We start from the raw sequence: 25,370 nt of genomic DNA, 5'->3' as shown, positions 1-25,370 counted from the left end.
AGGCATTAAAGAAGGCCCAGAGGTTTCAAAATGACCATCAGCATGACCACCTGGTAGACTGGATGAGTAGCATGGTGACAACAGGTCCACTGAGACTTCGCAACTGCAACCAGAGCAGGACCAAAGAAGGCCACAGGGAGGACCCAGGGAATTACAAAGCTTACAGCTTCCACACCTAGGAAGAAAATCATGAAGAAAAAAATACTAAAAGGAAAAGACAAAGAGGTGCCCATAAAGGAGACGAAACCTGCTCAGAAGTAGGAGGAAAACCTAGAGCTAAAACAATCATGAAAACCATAGGAAAGCCAGACATGGTGAGGAGTCTGAAGTGCCTGCAGGCTGTGAAATAAAGATTCGTGAACTGTCCGGCGGATATAGCAAATGTTTAGGCATCTTCTATATGTCAGCTCTTGTCCTAGGTGTTGTGAGTCCAACAGGAAATAACACCTATGACGCGTCTTCCTTCAGGAGCTTGTGTAATATACAGACCTAGTTGATGATGCCAGGTAGTGATAAGAGCTAGGAAGAAAACCAAAGTACAGGATGATGGTGCTGATATAAGAAGCAGGGTTGGGTGCTATTTTAGATAAGGTGGTTAGGGGATGCTCTCTCAGGAGCCTGATGTCTGAGCAGAAACCAGAGTGAGCAAAACAAATGAGCCACATCATTATCTGGGAGAAAAGAATTTCAGGCAAAGAAAGAACAGCAAGTGCAAAAGTCCTGAGGTCAGAACTATCTTGGCGTGGCTCAAGGAAAAAGAAACAGACCAGTGTGGCTAGAGAAGAGAATAAAAGGACAAATATGGGGAGGGAGTTGTCATCAGGAATCAAAGAGACAGAGAGGGGCCGATTGAGAGACCATGTTAAAAAGTTTGGATTTTATTCTGAGTGTGATGGCAGCTCCTGGAGAATTCTGAGCAAGAAAATGCCATGATTTAACTTGTTTTCAAATGATCGTTCAAGATGCTCCATCAAGAATAGACCACAGTGTCCCAGACAAGAAAAAGCTAAAGGAGTTCATTGAAACCACACCAGTATTACAGAAAATGTTACAGGGACTTTTATAAGAAAAAAAAGTAAAATAGAAGATCAAAAATATAAATGATAAAAAGGCAATAACTACATAGCTTTCAACTACTTTCAATGTAAATGGATTAAATGTTCCAATCAAAAGACATAGGGTGGGGGGCCGGCCCGGCCCGGTGGCTCAGGCGGTTAGAGCTCCGTGCTCCTAACTCCGAAGGCTGCTGGTTCGATTCCCACATGGGCCAGTGGGCTCTCAACCACAAGGTTGCCAGTTCAACTCTTCGAGTCCCACAACTAAGATTGAACACGGCACCTTGAGCTGAGCTGCCTCCTGGATGGCTCAGTTGGTTGGAGTGCATCCTCTCAACCACAAGGTTGCCGGTTCGACTCCCGCAAGGGATGGTGGGCTGTGCCCCCTGCAACTAGCAATGGCAACTGGACCTGGAGCTGAGCTGCGCCCTCCACAACAAAGATTGAAAGGACAACAACTTGACTTGGAAAAAAATCCTGGAAGTACACACTGTTCCCCAATAAAGTCCCGTTCCCCTTCCCCAATAAAATCTTAAAAAAAAAGAAGAATGCTTTGAATATTGAATGTCAACTATAATTAAAATACATATATGTATATATATGTAAAAAAAGACAGGGTGGCTGAATGGATAAGAAAACGAGACCTTTATATATGCTGCCTACAAGAGACTCACTTCAGATCGAAAGACACACAGAGACTGAAAGTAAAGGGATGGAAAAAGATTTTTCATGAAAAAGAAAGAAAAAAAAAAGAAAAAGCTTGCGTAGCAATACTTATACCAGACAAAACCCAAAACACTAACCCCAAAAGACATGTACATCCATATGTTCACTGCAGCATTATTTACAATAGCCAAGATGTGGAAGCAACCTAAGGATTAATAGATGAATGGATAAAGAAGAAGTGGTACATACATACAATGGAATATGAAAGAATGAAATCTTGTCATTTACAACAAAATGGATGGACATAGGGGGTGTATTATGCTGAGTGAAATAAGTCACACAAAGAAAGACAAATAACATATGACATCACTTATACGTGGAATCTAAAAACCAAAATAAATGAACAAACAGAACAGAAATAGACTCACAGATACAGAGAGCAAACTGATGTTTGCTAGAAGGGAAGGGTGTGGGGGGATGGGCGAGAAAGGTGAAGGGATTAGGAGCTACAAATTGGCAGTTACGAAATAGTCACGGGGACTGTAAAGTATGGCATATGGAATACAGTCAATAATATGGTAATAACTATGTATGGTGCCAGGTGGATACTAGACTAGTCAGGAGGATCACTTCGTAAGTTATATAAATACCTAATCACGATGTTGTATGCCTAACACTAATATAATATTGTATGTCAACGGAAATTGACAAAATAAAAAATATATGTAAAAAAAAATAGAACTTAGTGGGGCAGGAGTGGAGCAGGGAGGAAGCTGGGATAGACATCCAATTGAAATGGGAGGAGGATGCAGGTTAAGTCCAATGCAGTGATCGCAGCCTGGCCCAGGAGCCAAATCCAGCCCTCTGCCTGTTTCTGTAAATAAAGTTTTATTGGCACACAGCCACACATTCATTTATATTTTTTTCTATGGCTGCTTTTACTACAACAGCAGAGTTCAGTAGCTGCGACACAAAGCTGAAAATACTGACTATTGTGCCTTGTACTGGAAAGGTTTGCCAACACCTGGACAGTACAAGTAGTGGAGAGAGGTAGGGTTCTAGGTAGACTTAGGGAGAAGAGCTTACAGGGCAGAAGCCAGATTCCAGCCCAGGCTCTCTTACCCAAGCCCGCTCTCTGACCGCTGCACGATACAGCCCCCCAGCTTCTCTTTGCCTCTGAGGGCTGGCAGAGAACAGGAATGGAAGCTCCAAGTGCTGTCCTGAAGGCAGCCTTCACAGCACTCCAGCGGCTATCCAGGCCAAATGCTCAGAGTGGTTCCTGGCTGTGCCTCTTCTCCCTCCGCTACCCTCCCTGGCTGTTCCCACTGATGAGGCAGCAGCCAGCTTGGTTCCCTCAGAAGGCTGCAGGTGCTGCAGGATCCCTGCAGCAGAAGCTTCTGTATCCCACTTCCACCTCTCAGACCTTATTATTTCAGTGAGTGCAGGCCAACTTCCACCTGTCATACCCGAGCCTCGATGGCTGTGCGTTTTGTCCAAAGCCCCAGGAGTTCCCCCTCTGTCTTGTGCAACAAGCCAGATGTGTCAGGAAATGAACGTCCCAGGGGCAGCTCTCAACAATAACTGGCGGGGGTGAGCGTACAAATACCCCAACTCCCTCATGTCTCAGGAGTCTGCACTGAATCTCAGGTTCCTTATTAGGACTGAGCTCCAGCGGCCCACCATGGTCACTTGCTTGAAAATTCCCATCTATGAACTGTCCTTCCCCCTATGTCACCTCGCTAGATCCCAAATAAACCTCTTGCACTTAAATCCCTGTCAAGTCCGCTTCTGGGGGTCCCTATACCATATGCCTTTGATCTTCACTCCTCTTCCAAACCCAGGCTGTGCCTTTCACCATAGCCACCTGCCTGACAATGGCTTTGCACTGGGCACAAGAAGGACCAAGGAAGAGAACAGATGGATGCAGAGGTCCAGCTTCAAGAGTGTGTGCGCAGTGCTGTCATGGACCATAGAAGGGGTCCATCAGAGCCCCCCGACTCCTACAGAAGAAAGTCCCAACTCTACTCTTGTACAAACACTGTGCAAATGTCCCCCTGCCAACATTCACAGACTCCAACATCTCAAATCTAACCCAGGCATCCAGATGGGATGTGACAACTCTTAGAAGCCTTCTGAGACGTCTCCAAGCTGCATTACTTATTCCACCCTCTGTATTTCCTCAGCTCACATCCGATTACAGGGCCTCCCGTGATGGATTTTGTAAGAAATGTGGTACAAGAAAGAGCATGGTCTGAGGCACAGGCAGTTCTGGGTTTAAATCCTAGCTCTGCCATGCATAAGCTGTGTGACCTCGGGAAAGTTACCTCACCTCTCTGAGCCTCCATTCCCTCATTTGTCCAAGGGGGATGCTAACAGCACATATATCATAGGGTTATTGATAGCATTAGTCAGGTAATGTAGTAGAGGCCTGACACAAACTAGATGGCCATGCATTATAGGTGTGTATGATTCTTTCCGCTAGACCATAAGCTTATCACGCTACCCGACACATAGCTGGGGCCCAATAAACTATGATACAAATGAACACGGGGATGAGTAAGCTACTCCAGCCAGGCCATCGCTAAACTAGTGGCTGTAAACTCAAATGCCTGTAGGAACTAGACTAGTAATGTAAGCAGCATGGGCCAGCTGTGGACAGTGGCCAGCTGTGGGGCACGCACCCCACAACACAACAGCCAAGCTTCTCTACCGCTGCCCTCCCAGCGTGCAGGCCCGACGTGACACAACTTCAAGAGGCATTTAAATACTGGAACAAAATGTTAAGAAAGAAAGACAACGAAACATAAATGAAGCATTTCTGAAACGGGTTTGGACCCACGGGCTGCATTTGATGACGTCTATGCATCCCATTTCAGGGGAGAAGAGAGAGACCTTAAGATGACTAAATGTAAATCTCTGGAGTACAGCTTATGACATTCCTTTAAGCAGCACAAGGAACAAATGGACAATGTATTTGGGAAATATCCCTTAATATGATAGTAAAATATGATTATTGGTCGTTACGGGTGTAACTGTGTGGGTATCCGCTTTGTACTGGGATTACACATACACTGTCTCCCTCTTATAAGGATCCAATTAGATACATTCACCCCATTGAACAGATGAGGAAACTGAGGCCCAGAGTGAATGCATGGTTTGCCTGAAGTCAAACAAACAGCTGGGGCCCCACATGAGATTGCAACTCTGGTGTGTTTACATCCCAAATCCCTACCCTTGAACCTACTAAGCTACCTTGACAGGAACTCCTAGTGTTACTTAAATCAGAACATCTGACTCTCAGCACCAGGATTATACTTCTTCTGGGCACTAATCTGCATATTAACAAGAGGGTTCTGAGCCCAGGGTAGGTTGTTAAATGGAGCTGAAAGACAGGATTTAAAAATCACGACAAACAACAATTTTTCTTTTTTTTTATGTTAGCGAATTTTCATTAGGACCACATCTGCATAACTTGGGGTGAAGATACCTACGTCCTTGGAATAAGTTAAAACACCTCGAAAGCAAAGACAGTAGGAAACCCAGAAACTGGAAGAGAATAAGTGCACTTACAAGCACTGGTCTGGAAAAGGTAGGTCAAAGGACCCGATTGTCAATTGAGCGAAATCCTAATTACAGAGTAATCTAATGTATACCCAGGTACATTGTCACAACTCAATAAACAGCTCCTCAGAATTAAGTAACTCCAATTTGCTTTCATTTTGATCTGTGCGTCGCCCGAGAATTGGATATTACCTACACTCCAATTAGATGGCATCTTCGGAAGCACTGACGCTCACCATCCCAAGATAGCACATTAGCCGTGACCAAGCCAGCCATAAACATGCCTGTTTAGGGAAAGACGGAGACCCAGCCTGGGCCTCCACTGCTTTGCCCAGTGGAAGCACCTGCTGTGAACGCCGTCAGAGGAGCCACTAGCTCCTGGCACCCTCCCACCCTGAGAGGCCCAGTGACTTCCCAACCCCAGCGTGGCCTGAGTTCTGAATGAATGATACCAGACAGACTGGGGACCAGGTGGACCCCATCACCCAAATGTTCCCAAGCCCACATGTTGGCCCCCACTTTTACATATCCTCTCTCCCTTTCCTTATGCTCATCGTATGACTGGGGAGAGAGTACTGGTCCCCACTTTGCAGAGGAGGCCTTAGATGATTTCGTCGAGGCCACATGCATAGCAATTAAATCGGCATCTAGGTCAAGTGATCTGTCCCCACCTTCCCACCCAGCCCTTCACAACCTTAAACTTCTTTACCTGGGAAATCCTACTCACATTGGCAGGTTATTTATTTTATTGAACAGACACGCATAGGGCAGTGGGCCAGGCACTGTTCTAAGAACTCCTACAGCCACTGTCTCCAATAGTCCTCAGGACACACACACCCCTCTGAGGGAAGGGGTCCTACAGCCCCGTTCCCAGACGAGCAGGCTGAAGCTGAGAGAGGTTGATGTTCATGATTACAGAGCTGGGCCAACATGGCACCAGGATTCAAACCTGGGCATTCCAGCTCCAGAGATATTTCCTGTCTCTGAGTTGGAACTCAACAGAGGAAACCTGGAAAAAAGGCTTCCAGGCGTGGTTTTCTTTCTGTGACACCCCAGTATCCGCTTCCCACCTCTCAGCCCACCTCATCTGTGTGACGTGTAAACCAGGAAGAGGAAATTCAGTCCAGGGAGCAACCCCATGCCCTGAGAGAGCACTTAGCCCCTGAGAATATTTGGGGTTTTTTTCCTCAGATTTTCTCCCTTTCCTGAAAAAAAGGAAGACTTTTTATTTTCCCTTTCTTTTAGCAAATACAAACACTTTAGTATTAAAGTATTCAAGCATCCTGGCTCAGCCGGGGCAAGGGGCGCTAGAGGTGAGTGAGTCATTCTTCATAAGACACTTTCTCCAAAATGTGCTGGTTTGCTACCTTCGAATGGGTTCCCGGTCACACACTCCAGGGTGACAGCCTTAGGGTCACTGCTGCTTCTGGGCAACCCCTGACTTTCATGGTCTTGTTTAGTCTGGATACTACTAGCTCTTTAGGGGTGTGTGTGTGTGTGTGTGTGTGTGTGTGTGTGTGTTCAATTTAGTTCTCCAGCAACCTAGAAGTCACGAATTTATTCTAGAGAGGTGGGGAGCATGAGTTAAAAGGGCAAGTAAGTGACAGATCCAGGGACTCCCGTCACCTTGCCTGCTGTCTGGACCCTTTCCACCCTGTTCCTGACATCCTGACACCAGGTGCCAGCAAGGCCACAACACTCAGACCCTCCAGGTGCGGCATGAATAGCATGAGCCAGCCCTGGTCTCACCTCAGCTCTGCCCCTTAGGACCATTCTCTGTTTCCCCACCTGGTTGGAGCTGTTCCCGCTGCTGTAAAATGAGTGAAAACACGACTAAAGTGCACAGCCACAGTTAGGACGAGCTGAGATCGCCCACGTGAAGGCGCTTCTATATTCAAGGGCCCAGCTTCTAGCTTACCCCCGACTGCATGTAAAATAGGAAATACAATGCAACAGGGGAAAGAAAAGGGCACTAAAACCAGTGGTGTCCCATAAAGGATTTCATCAAGGGGTAATAAAATGGCACCAGGTTACAGGGAGCGTCAACCCGCCATCACCGCCTGAGGAAAAGACTCTGAAGGACGCCACCTAGCCCCTTCCTTACAACAGAGCAGCAGAGGCTGCAGTGAGGGGATTCAGAGCAGTGGTGGTGCCTGGACCACACCTGCAAACCTGGCCGGTGCACTGCTCCCTCCAGGCTGAACTCTGGCCCCGGCCACACAGACAGCAAAGGATGCATCACATCCCAGAGAACTCCGGCCACCCCTCCAAACAAAGGCAACAATGCCTCACCACGGAACACACATCCTCTGTCCCACAGGCCTCTGCACTTAGCTTTCCAAGACCTCCTCCCCCACAACTGGGGACATAAGGAAAGAAAAAACACGAATTTCCTGGTTCCATCTGTCTGATGTGACAATTTCAGAATGCCACACTAGCTCCCGTAGTCATGCGCCCTATTCTTTCATGACCAACTCTGTGCCAGGCTCATGCAACGTGCTCACAAGACCGTGGAAAGCATAACACAGTCCATTCTCTCGTGGGGCTTCCAGTCCAGTGTGGGAGGCCACCATAAAGGAGGTATAATGAGTGTTTCAAAGGGGACAGCTCAGGAAATTACATATTCATGGAGTACCTGAAAGGCCTGCAAAGGCCACTTGTCACACAAATCAAGCCTAGGGCGCCAAAGAGAAAAAAAAAAGATAGGAGCCTAAAGCAATCAAAATGATGGTTTCTTTTATATATTAAGGGCACACAATGTAAATGATTTTTAAAGATGATTTTTTTTCTCTTAGTTGTTTTGTTCATGTCTGCCTAATTTGTGGATCTTCAGCCTAAGCATTCATGGATAATGGTGATGAAATAAATTCCTGCTGAGACCAATAATCCATTCACTCATCCATCATTCAACAAATATTTTAAGGGTGAGCCTTATGAAATGACTGATTGTACAGGTCAAAACAGCCAAACACTGGCGATTTCGTAGGGTTCGGCGTGGTCAGCACTTGTGCCAGGCATCCCACCAAGCCTGAGGGGCTTCCTGTGAACCGTGAATCAAACAGAAAATGCCCCTCATTTCACAGAGCTTACATCCTAAAGGAAGAGATCGAAAATCACCAAATACACAAATAAAGGGAAAATATAATTTTGAAGTGCGATAGTGCCACTAGAAAAAGAGACAAGGTGATGTGATAGAATGTCACCTGCAGAATACGGGGCCAGCGGATGGGGGATCTGATGACAGTCAAGCTGAGACCTGAATGATGACAAATGGTCAGCCATCTGAATATCCATCGAGAGTCAGAACAGCCCAGAAGAGAGAATCCCGGACTGCAAACCCCAGTCTGGTCCAGGCCAGGCGACCGGTTCCATGGGGGCCATCAAACAGAGGTCAAGAATTTCACACCAACCCATATTTGGACCAAGGAGCTTTCTGGCGGGTCGATCCACATTTTCACCTTCAAACACACCAGGTACCATTCTACAGTTAGCATAAGAGGAACAGCTTCATTATTTCATCCACTAAATTATGCTGTATTAAAATTTTAATTGGTGAACATAACACTGGAAAATGAGTACACTGACATGCTGCAGTTGCCAGTGTAAACTGTCAAATCAATTTTTTTTGCAAAAGCAATATTGCAACACAAAGAAAAATCCATAAAGATGCTCATATTCTTTGGCCTCCCACTTCTATCCCTGGGGAATTTATCCAAGGGAATAATCTGGTTCAATAGAATAAAAATGTTCTCTTCGGAAGAACTCCATTGAGGTGTTAATTGTTGCTCCCACAAAGGAAAGATAAAACAAAAACAAAAACATCTGGAATTACCTAAATGACCACAAGGAGGGAGATTTTTAAAAACTGGATGATTCACTTGATGAAATAGTATACAACCATTAAACATTATAACAAAGATTACATAGACTGTCAAGAGTAAATGGGATACCCAGCTCCTTAAAAGAAGCACAAAAGGAAAGAAGGTCCATATTTCAATGGAAAGCATATCAAAATACATCAAGGTGAACAAGAACCAGAAAATCAAAAAGAACTGAATCAAGGCCAGTGGGGTGGGGGGCAGGGGGTTATTTCAAAAGTCCTTCCAAAATATTGTCATTATACCATGTTTTCAATTAAAAAAAAAACAATCCTTCAGAAACAACTGTACTCTCTGAACACTGCAACAGAATGCCACCAAAACACAAGAACATTGGTTCATTCTAACTTTAAATGCAAAATAAAGCCAAATTTGGAGATGTCTTCTTTGTTATATAGCCTACAGACTTTCATATATGAATCCTGTATGTAAGACCCAACTTTGAATTACAATGCAATATGGCATGATTTTCAATAACGTCTCTTGTTTTGCAGGGTGTGGGAGTGCGGGGCTGGAAATTGTGTCTCATTCTCCTAAACGAGAGGAGCAGGGGCGGCAGCTGAGAAAAGGCCCCTTAACTCCTCCCCTCCCCCCATTTGCAAGGATGGAGCCAAGGAAACCCCTTAGAATCAACCAGGTGGAGAGAGGCTCCGTGGTAGCACTCACCTTTCACGATCAGCTCGGCATAGTTGGACACACCGGAGCCACCGTCGGACCGAATCACACAGCGGTACTTGCTTACACTCCGCTGGGCAGTGTCCGCCACGCTGACCGTGGCCGAGAAGCGCCTGTGGTTGACCACGCGGGTGACCATGAGGGCCGTGTCCCTGCCGTTCCATTGCTACAGGACAGAGGAAGGGAGGGAGAGGAGAAATCATATCATCATATGCCCCTGGGTGACCCCAAGCACAGAAGCTCCACCCCCCCGCACACCCCTGAGACCCATGATTTTCCATGATAAGGCGTTTCCATGGCTGGTTTCTGGGAGTGAACTGATTCAAGACTAAGCTTTGCTGGTGAGCTGATTCAAGAAGGTGGATGCCTGGTGGTAAGAAGACAGGGCACAGGCTGCTTCTAAACACCTTGGTTCCTTGGTCAACATGCATTTGGGGCTTAGCGTTTAGCCCCTTAACCTTCCTCCCGTTTTCCTTCATTTCTGAAGCAGAACCCACAAAGGGTTCCCCCAAAGACAGACTCAGATAGATTAATGAAAACCCCGCCTATGAAGTGATCATAAACAGCCTGGCCCCCCGGCCCCATGCTGGTGTCCAGGCTCTGAGTCTCACCCCACCAGGGACCGATCTGACCTCAGATCGGTCTGAGTGTGAGTGGGGGCTTTCCAGCACCTCCCCTCCTGGGTCTATGCTCCTTCCTCTGCCTGGCATCTCCTGTCTCCCTCTCCCTTAAAAACCCAGTTCAGCTCATCTGGGGGAAGTTCCCCAATGGTCACACCACCTTCTGGAAGCTATTCACTCTCTCTGAATAGTGCAAACTTCCCACGCATTTTGGCCTACACGTGTTTCCCACTGTAGACTGTGAGCTCCCTGAGGGCAGCACTTCGCTCTCTGCACCTCCAGCACCGTGTCCAGGAACCTCGTGACATGATAAACATTTCCAGAATCAAGGTAAAGGCACAAGCATTTTTGTCTTTACCATCCTGAATTTGAGGGGTGATACTCTGATTTTAAATAAGACACTTTCACAGCACAAGTTATGGTAACTGTAAGGCACACAGATAAGGATGCAGTTTGAAGAAATATTTACTAAGCACCCACTATGTGCCAATCCCTGGATCTCCTTTTTAATCCTTACAGCCTTATGTGAGGTGCATATTATTGCAGCTCTTAGAAAAATTCACGTGTCAATGAGGTTAAGTAAACACGCAGAGCAAGTAAGTCCCTTATTCAGGTCTTCCAACTTCAAGCCAAGCATTCTTTTCACTAAAATTCTCTCCTCGCTACCTGCTTTAATTTAATTTTTCCCAAAAGTCAAATTGAGCATTTTAACTGCCTGGTTGTATTTCGGGAAACCTTGTGATTTATGAGTTTCCCCATGTCCTGAGTCTTCCGAGATGCAGTCTTCACTGCTTCCTGCAAAAAGTGACCAGTTCCACCACATGAGTGACCAACACTCATCCACGTCATCTTCCATCGCCTCCCTCAGGGACGAGCCAGGACTGGAGCACAAGAGCAGGTGGAGCCAAAGTGCTCAGCTGTACCAAGCGAATGAGGTGGGACAGCGGGGCAGGGCAGTGAGCAGGAAGCCAAAAAGAACCGCAGGGTAACCAGGGCCCCCAGCGGACTTTCTCCAGACCGGACAGGGAGATTGCAGGTGATGGTTTTCTTCTCTTTACTTTTTGGCATTCTCTGAACTTTCCACCTCCACCGTGTACTGCTTTTATACTTGAAACTAATAAAATAGCTGATGTTTTTTTAAAAGCCATGGCATTGTGAGAGGCAGTCAAAACTCCCTCCCATTCCAGAAACTAAGCAACATAACCAGACAAAAACCAATGCAAGGAAATAGAAAGGGGCGGGGGCGTCATTAGAGTTGAAACTGCCAACCACCTGCTTCACGGTAAAACTTGAACCAAACTCTGACAACTGACCAGACGCCGAACACGGTTCCCCTTCCCAAAATAGTGTGAACAGGAAGTAGAGGAAATTCTGGCAAATGCCAGGAATGTGCCCTGATTTGAGGAAGAACTGGCTGAATGATTGGGAAAGCCTCAGAAGAGATGGAGTCGCCGAAGAAGCCCACTTTCCCCACTGGAGAGCAAAGCCCCGCAGGGCTACCGTGGTAGGGACGGTTCAGTGAGTGATGAGTGACGAAGGGGTGGGTGTCTTCTAATCTGATTTATTTAGAACATCATAAACACGTTTATCTTTTATTTCTTTGTTAAGCTAATAGTGACTAAGTACTATGGGCTAAGTGTCTTCCATGCCTTCTCATTAATTCCTCACAGAACTCCATAAGGTGAGCGCACTTATTACCGGCATTGTATAAAGGAGGAAGCTGACTCTCAGAGAAGTGAAATGGCTGGCCCAAGCTTGCACAGCTTGGAAGTGGCAGAGCTGGGTTTTTAAGGCAGGGCATCCAGCTTCAGATCCCATCCTGAAAACACCATGTGTGTTGCTCTAAAGTGGGGCGAACTCCTCCTCCATCACGCACCTCCTCAAGTACCTCCATTCCCAGATGTGGGAGAATGTGGGTAACGGTTGTGACCAGGATCCACCTATTTGCCACCAATTTCTTAGCTGAGGACAAAAGTGAGTGAATGAATGAATGAATGAATGAATAAGCAAGCAAGCAAAGACAGGGTGGAGGGATGTTGTAGAAAGTAAACGGGAATAAGCAAAACTGCATATGTCCCAACCAAACAGCTTGTGACACACAACGCTTTTCCTCAGACATCCAATGCTTTGAACAGCCAAGAAATTCCAGGGATAAAAAAAGGAGAGACCAAGAGTGAAATCAACATACGGGCTGTAAGAAAGAAGAGCTAACAGGTGAGTGGATAAGAGAAAGTACAAAGAAAGAAAATAAGCTAAGGGAAAAATTATAACAATGTCATCTGCAGAATTCCAAATGGCATTACAAGTTGATTAGTAACGGAACCAACACTGCAGAAAATCAGTGACCTGGAAGACAGGCTTGTAAAATATAACCCAGAGAACAAGAAAGCAAAGATAAGAGGAATTGGAGAAAGACAAATTGATAAAACAGAGGCCAGACAACTAACTACCATAGAAGTAATTGGTATCCTAAGGAAGAGAGCTGAAGGAAGGGAACAGAAGCCTTATCCCAAGATATATTAGGTCACTTTCCTGTACTAAAGGAAGACCAAAATCTTCAGATTGAAATGGCCCACCATCTAATTGGTAAAATTTATGAAAACCACAATAATTGAGGTACATGTTCATAAAAATATTGAATGTTAAGGATAAAAAAGTATTTTTAAAAATCCAGACAGCAAAAATAATGTACCCAAAATAAATAAATAAACCAATCTGATATAAAACTCCTCATCTGCAACTGATTCCAAATCTAAAGTATCTTCTGGATATGGCTGGTCCCCCAGTGGTCACAGATGAGCTCCCAGGAGGTTACAGGTATTTAGATACTTGTAATAGGACAGGGATGGAGCTAGAGAAAGACAGGATAGGCCCTGACAATAAAACACACAATCAGATGTTCAATTTGTGCAAACTTGACAGGTGATTTCAGTTCTCTGAGCTATAGTTTCCTCATGTTTACAATGGAATTGACCCTACCATAGTGTCCACTTGATGGAATTATTGAGATGAATAAATGAGAAAGCATGAAATATTTAGCACCTGAAGGCATATTCTGGTGTTAGCAGAACTCTCCAAATTAACCATGAACTTAGTCATGAAAAGTGGGGTAAGCAGGATAAGGGCCCCCAAAGATGTGCACATCCTAATCCCTGGAACCTGTGAATATGTCACCTTACCTGGCCAAAGGGACTTTGAAGATGTGATTAAGTTAAGGATGTTGCAAAAGCCTGGCTTATCCAGGTGGACCCGATGTAATCACAAGGGACCTTAGATGTGAAAGAGGGAGGCAGAGGGGTCAGAGTTAGAGAAGATGTGGTGACAGAAGCAGAGGTCAGAGTGACATGATTGATGGCTTGAAGACAGAGGAAGCGGCCATGAGCCAAGGAGTGCAGGTGCCTCCAGAAGCTGGGAAAGGTAAGGAAATGCATCCTCCCCTAGAGCCTCCAGAAGGAATGCAGCCCTGCCGACACCTGGATTTTAGCCCAGGAAGACCCATTTCTGGCTTCTTATCTCCACAACTATACGGTAATAAACTTGTGTTATTTTAAACTAAGTTTGTATAATTTGTTACATCAGCAATAAGAAACGAACACAAAGAGCAAAGCACTGCTTAAGTGCAAAACATTCATTTTTCACATTTAGTTTCCATTTTGTTTTGATGTGTCCTCCACTATTATTTACTTTTCTTCTTAATGATGTTAGATTCTAGCAAAACCAAAGAGGATTAAGTGCATCCCCTGAACAATTCACATTTTTTTTTGTTTTGTTTTTCTCTCGAACCACCAGGCTTTCTCCCATCGAAAGATAGGAAATTGCAGGTTGTCTTATAAAGTCTCTGGAAAATAGGCCTTTTGATAATCACACTTGTCATATTGGGAGCAGGCAAGAGCAGGACAGGGCCAAGCAAGAGGGCCCAGAGCCCTGATAGGAAACAACACTGTGACGGACCAAGGGCAAGGAGAAATGAAGGTTACGTTCAGAGAGATGAGCGCAGACGAAAGGGCAAGTAGGTGCTGAAGGTCAAGGCAGATGAGCAGGAACCCAGGAACCCAGGAACAGAGATTAGAAGGGATTTTAGAAGATCAGCGATGGCGAGAGGCTAAAATGCCAGTATGCTGTGGCAACATAGAGAGGGGATTAAAGCTGAGTGAATGTTTAAGAAGCACAGGTCCCAGCCACTGTCTCAGCCCCAGACAGGGGTAGAAGAGAAAATGCAAGGGGAGAAAACAAGGGGGAGGTTTCATTAAGCAGGAAAAAACTCAGAAATCCAGGCCCACAGACATCTGAGCAGGTTTGAGTGGACAGGGAGGGGTGGGGCCGGGGATACGCCAGGAGCTAAAATGGACCACAGCCCAGAGACAAGGTGTGGAGTGCAACTTCCCAACCAAGACGTCAGGTGCCGTGCAAACGCACCGGGCGGCAAATGCTAGCCTGCTAGGAAAGAGAAGCAGCACAGTGAAGAGAAGTAAAAGTCCTGGGAAAATCTAGAGAGAACCACGACATGGATGACGTGCTTACATGATAGAATTCATTTAATCCTTTTAAAACCCCCATGAAGGTGCTTCTCAAAGGGTGGTTCCTGGGCCAGCAGTATAAGGATCTCCTGGAAACTTGTCAGAAATGTAAATTTTTAAGAAAATTCCAGGGCTGATATCCATCTGTAGATGTTGTTTATTGGGGTTGGCAGTCTGAGTTTTTCTTTCCCTTTCCTTATTCTATTATTAATCACACTGGAAATGTACTCAATATTTAACAAAACATTATTTAACAAAATGAGAGAGTGTGAAGTGTGGAAAGTATAATTTCTGCCCAAAGGAATTTACAGGCTGGGTTAAGATTCCAACAAGATAGCAAAAAGGGTAAAACATACACTCGAGTATTGAAATAGCATGTTTCATAGAGAAAAACAAGGTTGGTGTGGAAAGAGAGCGATGCTCTTAGAATGATCTAGAACAGTGTTTCTCCAACTGTAGTCCCCAGACGTTCTATATTAGCACCCCCTGGGAACTTGTTAGAAATGCAAATTCTCGCCCCACCCTAGACTAATGAATCAGGAACTCGTGGGGTGGAGCCCAGGCCATTTTTGTTTAAGAAATCGTCTTAGTGATTCTGATGCGTGATCATGGAGGAGATAGGTCCTATTAATATTCCTATTTTGCAAATGAGGAAACTGAGGCAGAAAGAGGCCCAGGGACACGCCTTAGAATCATAATCCTATGTGCATGCAAACCACACATTAAAAATGCGGATTGCCGTTCAGTGAATCCGAAGTGGAACCTGAAATTCTTCATTTCGGCCAGCTCCCAGGTACTGCCAATGCTGCTGTTCTAAGAACCGCAGGAGGCACTGCAATCCTTATAAGACTTTGCTGAGTGACTGAGTTATGGCTGGGACCCAGGTAATCTGATTCCAGAGACTGAGGCCTCAATCACATGACCCAGCTGCCACCCAGTATGTGACAGCGCATAGTTACCCTATGACTGTGTGAGAGGGTGGAACATGAAATGCCATCTTGCCGAAAATGAGTGCTCCATAGAAAACAGGTGGAAAAATTCTGATAAAGGCCCCGATGCCTAGCTTTCTGGAAACTTCGAGGGTCTCTAAGTCAGAAATATATATGTAAGGACAGGCAAAGCATTTTCCTACATTCTTGGCTAACAGACTCTCAGGATATATTATTGAGGGATGGTATATCCAGTCTGCGATTAGGCTCAGGTGAGGTTTTCTTAACCCAGTTCCATCAGTCTAAAGCAGTGGCTCTCAAACGTTAGCATGCAAGGGATTCACCTCGAGGGTGATCCAGCAGGTGAATCATTGGACTTTCTAACAAGTTCCGACGCTGCTGGCCGTGTCCAGGGTCTCCAAGCCTTGAAGGCTAAAGTCATCTTAAATCACTCAATGGAAAGCAAGGGGCTGAATCATACCAGAACACACGAATGGAAGCATTCCTTCAATCCAGGCCACGTCCTGAGGCTCAGCAATTGGTCACTCTACAAAGATGCCCAGCCATGGACCAGGGGTGGCACCCGAATCCAGCCCATGCTCCACTGGTAAAGCCATGAATCCTGACTCAGGCTGACTGCATCCGCTTGGATGAAGGTTATCTGTTTTCTTTGCTCAAAGGCTCTGTCTGCTTGTCAAGCTACATGCCCATGGGGCTTCATCTGCCCAGAAGGTGAATCTTTTTCCGATTCATCCCTCCAGGGTCCCACATATTCTACATTGAACAAAGGCATTTTTTAGCTGAATCAGTGGTCCTGCTTAATCCTATTTTATAATCACATATGTCTCATCATGGCAATCGTTCCTTTGAAATCTCCGTTTTTTTCTTGCTCCCCTTGAATCTGCTTGCCTCTCTCTTTTGAAACACCTTGAATTCCACCTTCCCTTAGCGTGTTTTGTTTTAGGTGGACGAAATTGCCTTAGTTGGAGAGTACACACTCTTTGCAAAAGCCGGGGTCGCAAATACCCACAGCTGAACGTTTCGGACCCATCAACATGGGCATCCTTCCACCACTCACACACAAGACCTCTCTATCTTCAGGAACCATTTAGAGAGAGAAACAAGAGAAGCACCTGATGCCGTGGAGAAGCTGCTGTGTTCATAGTACCCGATTAGCTATCAAGGTATCTGTAATAGCCTCGCCATTTCGCAATTCCCCATCCGCTCTGCTCTTGTGTGTCATGACATTATTCCCTCCACAAAGAGATAAGACAGAGCCTGCAAAAATGGCTGTCGTTATTTCAGAGAGTGCATGCAAGCTTGTAATTGATTTATAATCAGCAGAAGTGGAAACATTACGGTCTTTAATGAGAGGGAACTGTGTGCAACAGACATTATGCCTGTTTTACAGGAGATATTCTAATGCAGGGTCCTGGAAGCCTTCCATGTACTGGTCTGAGCTTCTGGCATTTAAAAAAAAGAAGAAAAAAAAGTAAAAGTGAAATAAGGCCCAGCCTTTTCAGCTGAAGATTGTTCTGATTGCTCCAGAAATCTCCTGGCTAGGACATATTTAGGTGAAATCCCCACAGTTCCTTCGTCATGAATATTCTTTTCACTTGTAATCATCCTTTTGCAATGGCATGACATTTAGAAACTGGTTAAAATCTGGCCCATTGATTCATTTAAGACCACATTAGTACCTCTTTGGCAGTCTCTGAAGAATAGCCTTTGATTATTCTTTATTAAAAGTTAAATGAAATAGAAGTGGACATAAATCATTTTGATTGGCCATGCTGAAGCCCTCCCAAGGGCCCACAGCACGCTCGGCTGACTGTTCATTTGGGCTTGATTTCTGGGTTTGGAGTTCCTGCAGAGTCTGGAGGGTCCTGGCATAAGCCCCCCAGGGAGACATTGCCCTGAGCAGAGGATGAGCAGGTGGTGAAGGGCCTGCCCACATGTCATCTCCTGTCATGGCACAGTCTCCCTTGAACTAGTTCCAGTTCATCTCACAGAACTCTGCTCAAAGGGCACTTTTTCCAAAAGCACTTATCTGACACAATCCTCTCCACTCTCCCTACTCAGCAGACCCTGGTAGCCTGACCACATTTTTAAGGAAATATTTAACTCTGTGATTAGTGGCTTAATGTCTGTCTCACGGCCAGAAGATAGACTCCATGAGGGCAAGAAGCAGATGTGCCTTGCTCGGGGCTCTTTCTCCCAGCTCTTTTGCGCTGGGGCCAGGATGAGCTGGAATCAAAATCTGAAGCATGTAAACTGAGGATAGGCTGAGGGAAGACAGTGATGAAAAGGTATGAGAAAGGACAGGATGAAGGACAGGAGAATGAGGATGCTGTGTGTGAGGAGAAATTTCCAGGTCAGAGTTGGCGAGGGGTCCTCAGAGGAGAGCTTCACAGAATGAGGGAACAGGAAGAGGCATCAGAGGGAGATGCATTTGAGAGAATGCCACCTGTGTGGATCCAAAGCTTAGTCGGATGTGCGTCCCCCAGGTTGCCCTAAAGGAGCTGTGTTTTAACCGGGGGTACCTCCAGGTGAAAAGAAGGACGGCTCTGTAGATACACTAAAAACCATCCCATTGTAGACTTACTAAACTTTATGGTTGTAAATTATGTCTCAATAAAGATACTAATAAAAGATTGGGGTTTCCTAAGCATGGGGTCCCTCAGCTATGACACAGACCTACTGTCATACGAGGACTCTGGTCCCGCTCCCCGCACAAGAACACAGGATATGGTGAGGCCAAAAAGGAACACCTACGGAGCCATAGATAGGGGAGTTATACCACTACACTCTCGCTGTTGGCTGGGTTGGAGACACAAGAAGCAGGAGCTACACGATCCGCAATCCGCTGTCCGCTTCTCTGCCTGCCTGCCAGCCAACCAACCAACCAACTCTCCTTACCAGCATTGCCACAGCAGTTATATTAGTGGCTAGTGGCTAACCAGTAACAGTGGATGGCCATCTGATTACAGCTGATGGCTTTCTAATACCGAGCCAGTACCTTTCCACGTGAGGCCGAGAGCCTGGAAACTGCTCTCTGGGACTCTGTCCCCACAGCTACTGTATGCAGACCCCACCTACTGCATCCGCCCCACATCATCCCCAGCGTACTTGGGGAGTGGGGGACAAGGGGAACTGTTGCAATCATGAAGCTCATGCTGCCTGCCAAGAATAACAAAGTCCTGTGTCTCTGGCCCAGGAGACTCACATCTTCCGCCAGCCTCTATGAAACTGGCAACCGAACTCATTATCTTACAAATAAGGTGAATTCTCAGGCCCCTCAGAGTGTTGACAGATGATTTCATTGAATCAAGAGGGCAGGGAGATTTTCAAGGGAGGGAGGGGGGAGCAATCAGCATCATCAAATGCTGAAAACAGAGTCAAATATAAGGACCGATAATCACATGCACCTTTGACTTTAACAATAAAGGAAACACTGGCGACCTTCACAAAAGCCACTTCCAGGAAGAGGTGGGAGTTGAAGAACGTCGTACCGCAAGTGTCGACGTTGCATGTAAGTTATGTGGCTAAGAAAGGAGAAGACGAGTAAGAAGGCAACTAGAGGGGAGCAACTTGAAAAATATTCCAAGGGTATTTTTATTTCATTGATTTTTGTAGACTTGATAAACTCAGATCGATGTAAGTATCTAGTACAGTGCAAATTAAAGCTGTGCTAAATACGTACTAAATAAACGACTTTTTACAAAATAAAAAGCCATCTGTATGGAATGAAAGGATGGAGTGGTGACACAAGGTGACAGGTCCACGAGGTGAGCATGGATGGATGAGTCCAGGACTTCAGAATAAGACACAGATTGATGTTCGGACCTGGACTCCACCACTCATGACCTGTGTGACTCTGACCTACGCCACTCATTTACCCCTTGAAGGCTCTGTTCCCTCCTCTAGAAGACGGGCTATAAATAATATCAATCTAAAAGACTGGTTACGAGAATTAAATGCATCACATGCATAACCACTCAATAAACATCAGTGTTTATGAGTCTTGTCATTAATTTATCATTATTGTGTAGTTATGGTGTAGCCACTAGGTTTGCAACAGAAGTCCCCCATGCAAGAGACACCCACTACAGATGCAGGAGGAGGAGCTGGCTACAGAACACGCAGCCCTGGGAGCCAGCGGTAGCCCTGCGGGGAGCAAGAAAACAGGTTTACCGGAAGAATTGGCTTCCGCAAGGATTGACGTGTCTGCTTATCTCCTCAGCCCTGGTGTAGCTGCTGTCGAGCTGATACACTCACAAGGCAGGAGCCTTTTCCTGCCAGATTAGGGTCTGCAACCTGTCCAACGCCTGTGATTTGTCTAAACACATACGCTGCCCCTGCTGAGATCTGTGCAGAGCATTTGGACACAGCCTCATTTCTGAGACTCTTCAAATGTTATTTGTTGTACAGATATCCTGGTGGAGCCAACCCTTTGTAAGGAGGCCCAGAAATCAGCCCTGCAGTGGGGCTCACAGGGCCTGATCTGGGGCCCCAAAGAAGTGCAGCGTGGCCCCCTCCGGGCCACAGATTTCTGTAAAGACCAGGTAACACATGAAGGACTATCTGACGGTGATGATGAGGGTGTGGGAAAACCCCAGGGTGAAGCTGCCCCCACGAGGAATTAGCTACCTCAAGGCTCTGCCAGAGTTTCCTACCATCCTTAGAATATTCTGTTATCAAGGAAAAAGTGGCCATTTTTCTCCTTTTAATAATAGCATTTTTTTCTGTTTGTATTCATTTTAGTGTATTTAGATGAAACAGAAAAATTTGAGATGAAAATAAAAGCATACATACGCTACCATCACAATCAATGAGTGTGTCTTAATATGTTTCATAGTGTTACGTGTGTGTGTGTATGTAGGCATGCAGATATTTGTGTATATAAATATGTATGTACATATGTGTATATAGTAGTCCCCCCTTATCCACAGGGAATACGTTCCAGGACCCCCCCATGGATGCCTGAAACTGCAGAGAGTACTGACCCTATGTATACTATGTTTTTTCATACACACCTACCTTTTCACTGAAAGGAGGCACCTTACGGCTTCCCTTTGGCGTCTCCGAATGGCCAGCATCACTCTTTGGAGCTTTGAGGCCATTGTGAAGTCAACTAAGGGCGACTTGAACTGTGAGCCCATGACACTCAATCTGATAACTGCGACAGCTACTAAGTGACGAATGGGCAGGTAGTGTGTACAGTGTGGACATGCCAGACAAAGGGGGGATTCATATCCTGGGCTGGACACAGCAGGACAGCACGAGATCTACTCAGCACAGGGCACAATTTAAAATGAATGAATGGTTTATTTCTGGAATTTTCCATTCAACATATTCAGACTACCATGGACCGTGGGTAAATAAAACCATGGAAAGCGAAACTGTGGATAAGGAAGGGATTTCTTGTATCTATTTGCTTGTTCATCAAAATTAATATGTTTAACACATTGTTTCATTACTTGCTCTTGTCACTTAAATACATATAGTGAAAATGTCATGAAATATACTTCTGTACCCTGATATTGGATGACTCCATTCCAGCATTTACTTTATCAGTCCCTTTTGCTGGACATTTAGGATGCTTTCAGGTTTTCATTCTGTTGCACACATTTACAGATAATGTTTTTCCTGTCTTTGGTGATTCTCTTAAGCAAATTCCCAGCAGTAAAATTACCTATTGGAAGAATGTGCACATTTAAGGTTTTAGATATCTATTGACAAATGATCTTGCAGGAAACGTGCCCACATATACATTTTCACTGTGCTACACTGCTAATTCTGTCCGTACAATTACACCTAGTTGTGCCCTAAGTATTGTTCTTTTTTTTTCTTTATTTAAAGGGCCCCCGACACTGCAGATTAGACATTCCACTCAGAACGCACGCCATCTATTTGCTTGAAAAAAATGCTTAAAAAATTACAAGTTTGCATTCTGCAGGCTAATGTGTCACATGAGAAAGAAGCAAGTTATGAATGGAGCCACAGATCTTCCACCATACACCACGCATTATATTCTTCACCTCAAGGAACATAATCCCAGAAAAAGATGAGCTTGCTTATAACTTTTATTAGCCTTTATCAGCCTTTTCCTGAAGGATGAGAATTGTCTGAGGCTCAGGTATACATATTTCAGCATAGATCCTGTCCATTGAATCTGATGTAGAACTTGCACTGTAATTAAAGCTGGTCCCAGCATATGGGATTTTTCTAAAGAGCATATAAAGCTTCTAGGAGAGTGCAAAACAGGGGTATGGCCTGGTCTTCCTGTTTAACTTATTAACTGATGATCAGAAAGCACTTAAGGATAAGCAGGCTACAGAATCCCACTCTCTAGAAAGGAAAGCAAACATTCTCTGCAACACAGGCTAGGGTTTATCTCAGACTATGAGCCCACCAACTGTTCCCTAACCACTGCCAGAAAGAAGGGCCACGGACATACTCTTCTGGAAACAAAGTCGCCGTCTTTATTTCTTTGACTTGCAACTGGTGGATAAAACACGTCTAGCTTTGGTGACTTAGTGATTCCTCAGCTTATCTTGGAAGCGACAGCAGGAAATAGCATTGTTGAAAGTTAGCCCTGCTGTAGGTGTCTTAGGGAGACTCTTGCTCTTGATGTGTCTATTTCAATTCCTTTGGAAATCCCCAGGCTAAGTCGCCCCAGCCCTGTTAAATGGAACAGAACGTTGACGAGTCTGCAGGCTGCTCCTCTAGGCACAGGGACAGAACAAAAGCAATATCTCTTAAGAAATCCGCCGCAACCTTAGGCAGCCTCAGATCAGGGCTGCAGTTGTCTCCTGGGTAACAGGTGTCATGACAGACGCCTCGTATTTTGTAGAAAAGATGTTCACCTCCTCCCAACGATACTGTTGAATCTAAGTCTGGACTTAACTAGCCAAGCAGGCATTTGCCCGAGCGCCTAGTGTAAACTGTCTACCTTCCAATAGTTCCTGAAATATAGATGAGGGAGACAATCTGTTGGGGGTTTGTTTCCTAGAAGAAATTGTTATTGAATCTGTTCACTCACGATATACATTTAAAGTATCCCAGGAAGCAGATGCATCAGCAGAGAGCGAGGGACCTCTGCCCTATCGTATTGCCCACCCCACCCCCTCTGTCATCAGCCACCTCCCCAAATTGCTTTTACACCAAGCATTATTATGTGGAACAAGCCTATGAAACTCTCTCACGTGCCCTCAATAAGACTGCAGTGGAGACCGCTTTCCTTACAGCACATGCTGTTTCTTTATGAGGACTCCTGGGAGCAATTCCTGTCTGGCCTGTGTGAACAACAGTTAGAATTTTTCCCAAGCAATTGGTTTGTGTTTATCTCACAGACACTGTGAACTGTCTATCTGACAAGTTCCCTTTATTCTGTTGGCAGCTCCGCTGCTGTGGCCTCGTACGTAAGCAGCAGACATGGAAGAACAGCGTTTCAGCGTGATTACCACTTCCAGCATGTTCTTTTCCTCCTATCTGGCGCTGCCTCACTTTTAATTTAGACTATCTTGTCATGTTTTATGTCCCCATTGTAAGCCACCTGAAAAGCATTCCACGAAATAAGATTTGGTTTACATTGAAAAGTAGATAAATAAATAAGATGGGGCAAAGCTCCATACCATGTGTTTCCATGTATTTTCTCCAAAACATCGATTACATTCTGCTTTAACATCCTTCCACTGATAGATCCAAGGTTTACGGCGTGGGGCGCAGATCGGCAGCAATAACGATCGTAAAATAATTGGGCAACCAAAAGTACTGAAAGTATTATGATTGTCCTGTCTCAGTCTCGTGACTCAACTGAGGCAATGCCATTGAAAGGTCAAATGACGCATTTAATACTGCACTTTTATACTGATTATAATGAAGAGACCACAAAACACTACTTAATACTTGAGTGACACGTGGACGTTTACTGTGCTCGCTTGTGGTCTGTGGGCAGCCCCGGAAGCAGGAGGCAGGCATGAATGTTATTTTCATTCTACCACACTGCGAAGGAGCAAGGAGCAACTGCCAGCCCCCAGATGTGCCCTCTCTGCCCCAGGGATTTTCCAACAGCAGGAAACAGGCTCAAATGCAAGAAGAGAAGTGATCCTATGAACTCCCATCAAAGTGTGCTGGGTATGGGTCAGGAAGCAACATCCAAACTATGTCAGCCAGAAGAAATGATAGAAATCTTTTAATAGATGAGGGTGGGGGTGACTGGTCAGCTTCTTTCAACCAATATCCCTGTTCCCTTGAACCAAGTGACATTATGCTGCAATGTCAGAAATAGTCTCTATCTGCATTTGTCCGGCACAGTAGCAATTAGATGCGTGTGCAACTGGGCACCTGAATTTTGAATTTTATTTTAATTAATTTCAATGTAAATAGTCATAGTAAGTATATCAGGTTGCAGGATACAAAACTCAAGGCATGAAAGTCAATTGTATTTCTATACTAGTAATAAGAAATCAGAAATTGACATTTTTTAAATGCCTTTTTTTAATAGCATAAAAACTAGGAGATACTTAGGGATAAGTCTAACAAAAGATGTGTAAGACCTGTACACTGAAAATTGCTGAGTAAAATTACTGATGATCTTAAATAAGGGAAGAAACATACCATGTCATGGTCAGCAGACTCGTTAATGCTAAGATGTCAGTTTTGCCCAGAGTGATCTATAGATTCAATATAATCAGTCCCCATCAAAATCCCCTGGGCTTTTTTGTACAAATTGACAAAGTGATTTTAAATGTCATATGGAAACGCAAATGTACCCAGAATAAAAAATATCCACTTTGCCTCTACCCTGGGAATTGGGGCTGAAAGGACAAAGTTTATTGGACAGCAGTTTGGAAAGGTTTATTGGACAGCAGTCTGGCACTTTTATGTCTGTGGTCTCAGTTTCTCCATTTGTAAAATGGGTATACTGATGCCTACATGACAGAATTAGAGTTTAGATTTAACACGATCACGGAGGCAGAGCATCATCCAAGGAGTAGAGGTACTTCAAAAATATCCCTTCCCCTTATCCACCAAGCCCTTCATCACTGCACACACTTTCTTCCCTTACTAACGCAGATGTGACGGAGTCCTCTCTCATTCTTACCTGGAGCCAAAGTTTGTCATGCTGAGACCACTTCCCGCCAGCAATACACTGAAACGTGGCATTCTGTCCCACGTTCACCTCGACGTTTTGGAGCCGCAGAAAGTGAGGTGCCTTTCCTAAAAGAGAAACCAAAGAGCACATGAGGACAGAATTCAATAGCCTGCACCACTTCCCTGTGGACAGATGGCAGCTCAAGAGGGGCCCCGGGCTCAGTGGAGCTTGTACTTGGGAAGTGGCCTGACTTGGTGAAGAGCTGCCGCTGATCGATCACGTACTATGAGCCAGGTACTGTGCTAAGAGCTTTACACTCATCTTCTTGCCTAAACTTCACAGAAATCCATGAGATGGGAGGTATCCCCA

The 25,370-nt window shown here is 45.1% G+C and overlaps 1 protein-coding gene across 10 annotated transcripts in view; it reads right to left on the bottom strand.

The window, feature by feature from the left end:
- The window catches only part of PTPRT (protein tyrosine phosphatase receptor type T), a 945,146-nt gene that overhangs the window by 567,358 nt on the left and 352,418 nt on the right, over positions 1–25,370 (bottom strand). For all 10 annotated transcript variants that reach the window (XM_033094902.1, XM_033094905.1, XM_033094898.1 and 7 more), the window contains exons 5-6: positions 25,011–25,126; positions 9,827–10,001 (exon numbers count right to left, since the gene is read on the bottom strand). In XM_033094902.1, the coding sequence (XP_032950793.1) occupies positions 9,827–10,001; positions 25,011–25,126 (291 nt within the window). The remainder of the gene's footprint in view (positions 1–9,826; positions 10,002–25,010; positions 25,127–25,370) is intronic.

Source organism: Rhinolophus ferrumequinum, chromosome 23 (genome assembly GCF_004115265.2).
Source record: "Rhinolophus ferrumequinum isolate MPI-CBG mRhiFer1 chromosome 23, mRhiFer1_v1.p, whole genome shotgun sequence".
Lineage (NCBI taxonomy): Eukaryota > Metazoa > Chordata > Mammalia > Chiroptera > Rhinolophidae > Rhinolophus > Rhinolophus ferrumequinum.
Note: the sequence above shows the minus strand (reverse complement) of the source record. Positions and strands in the feature narration are given on the sequence as shown.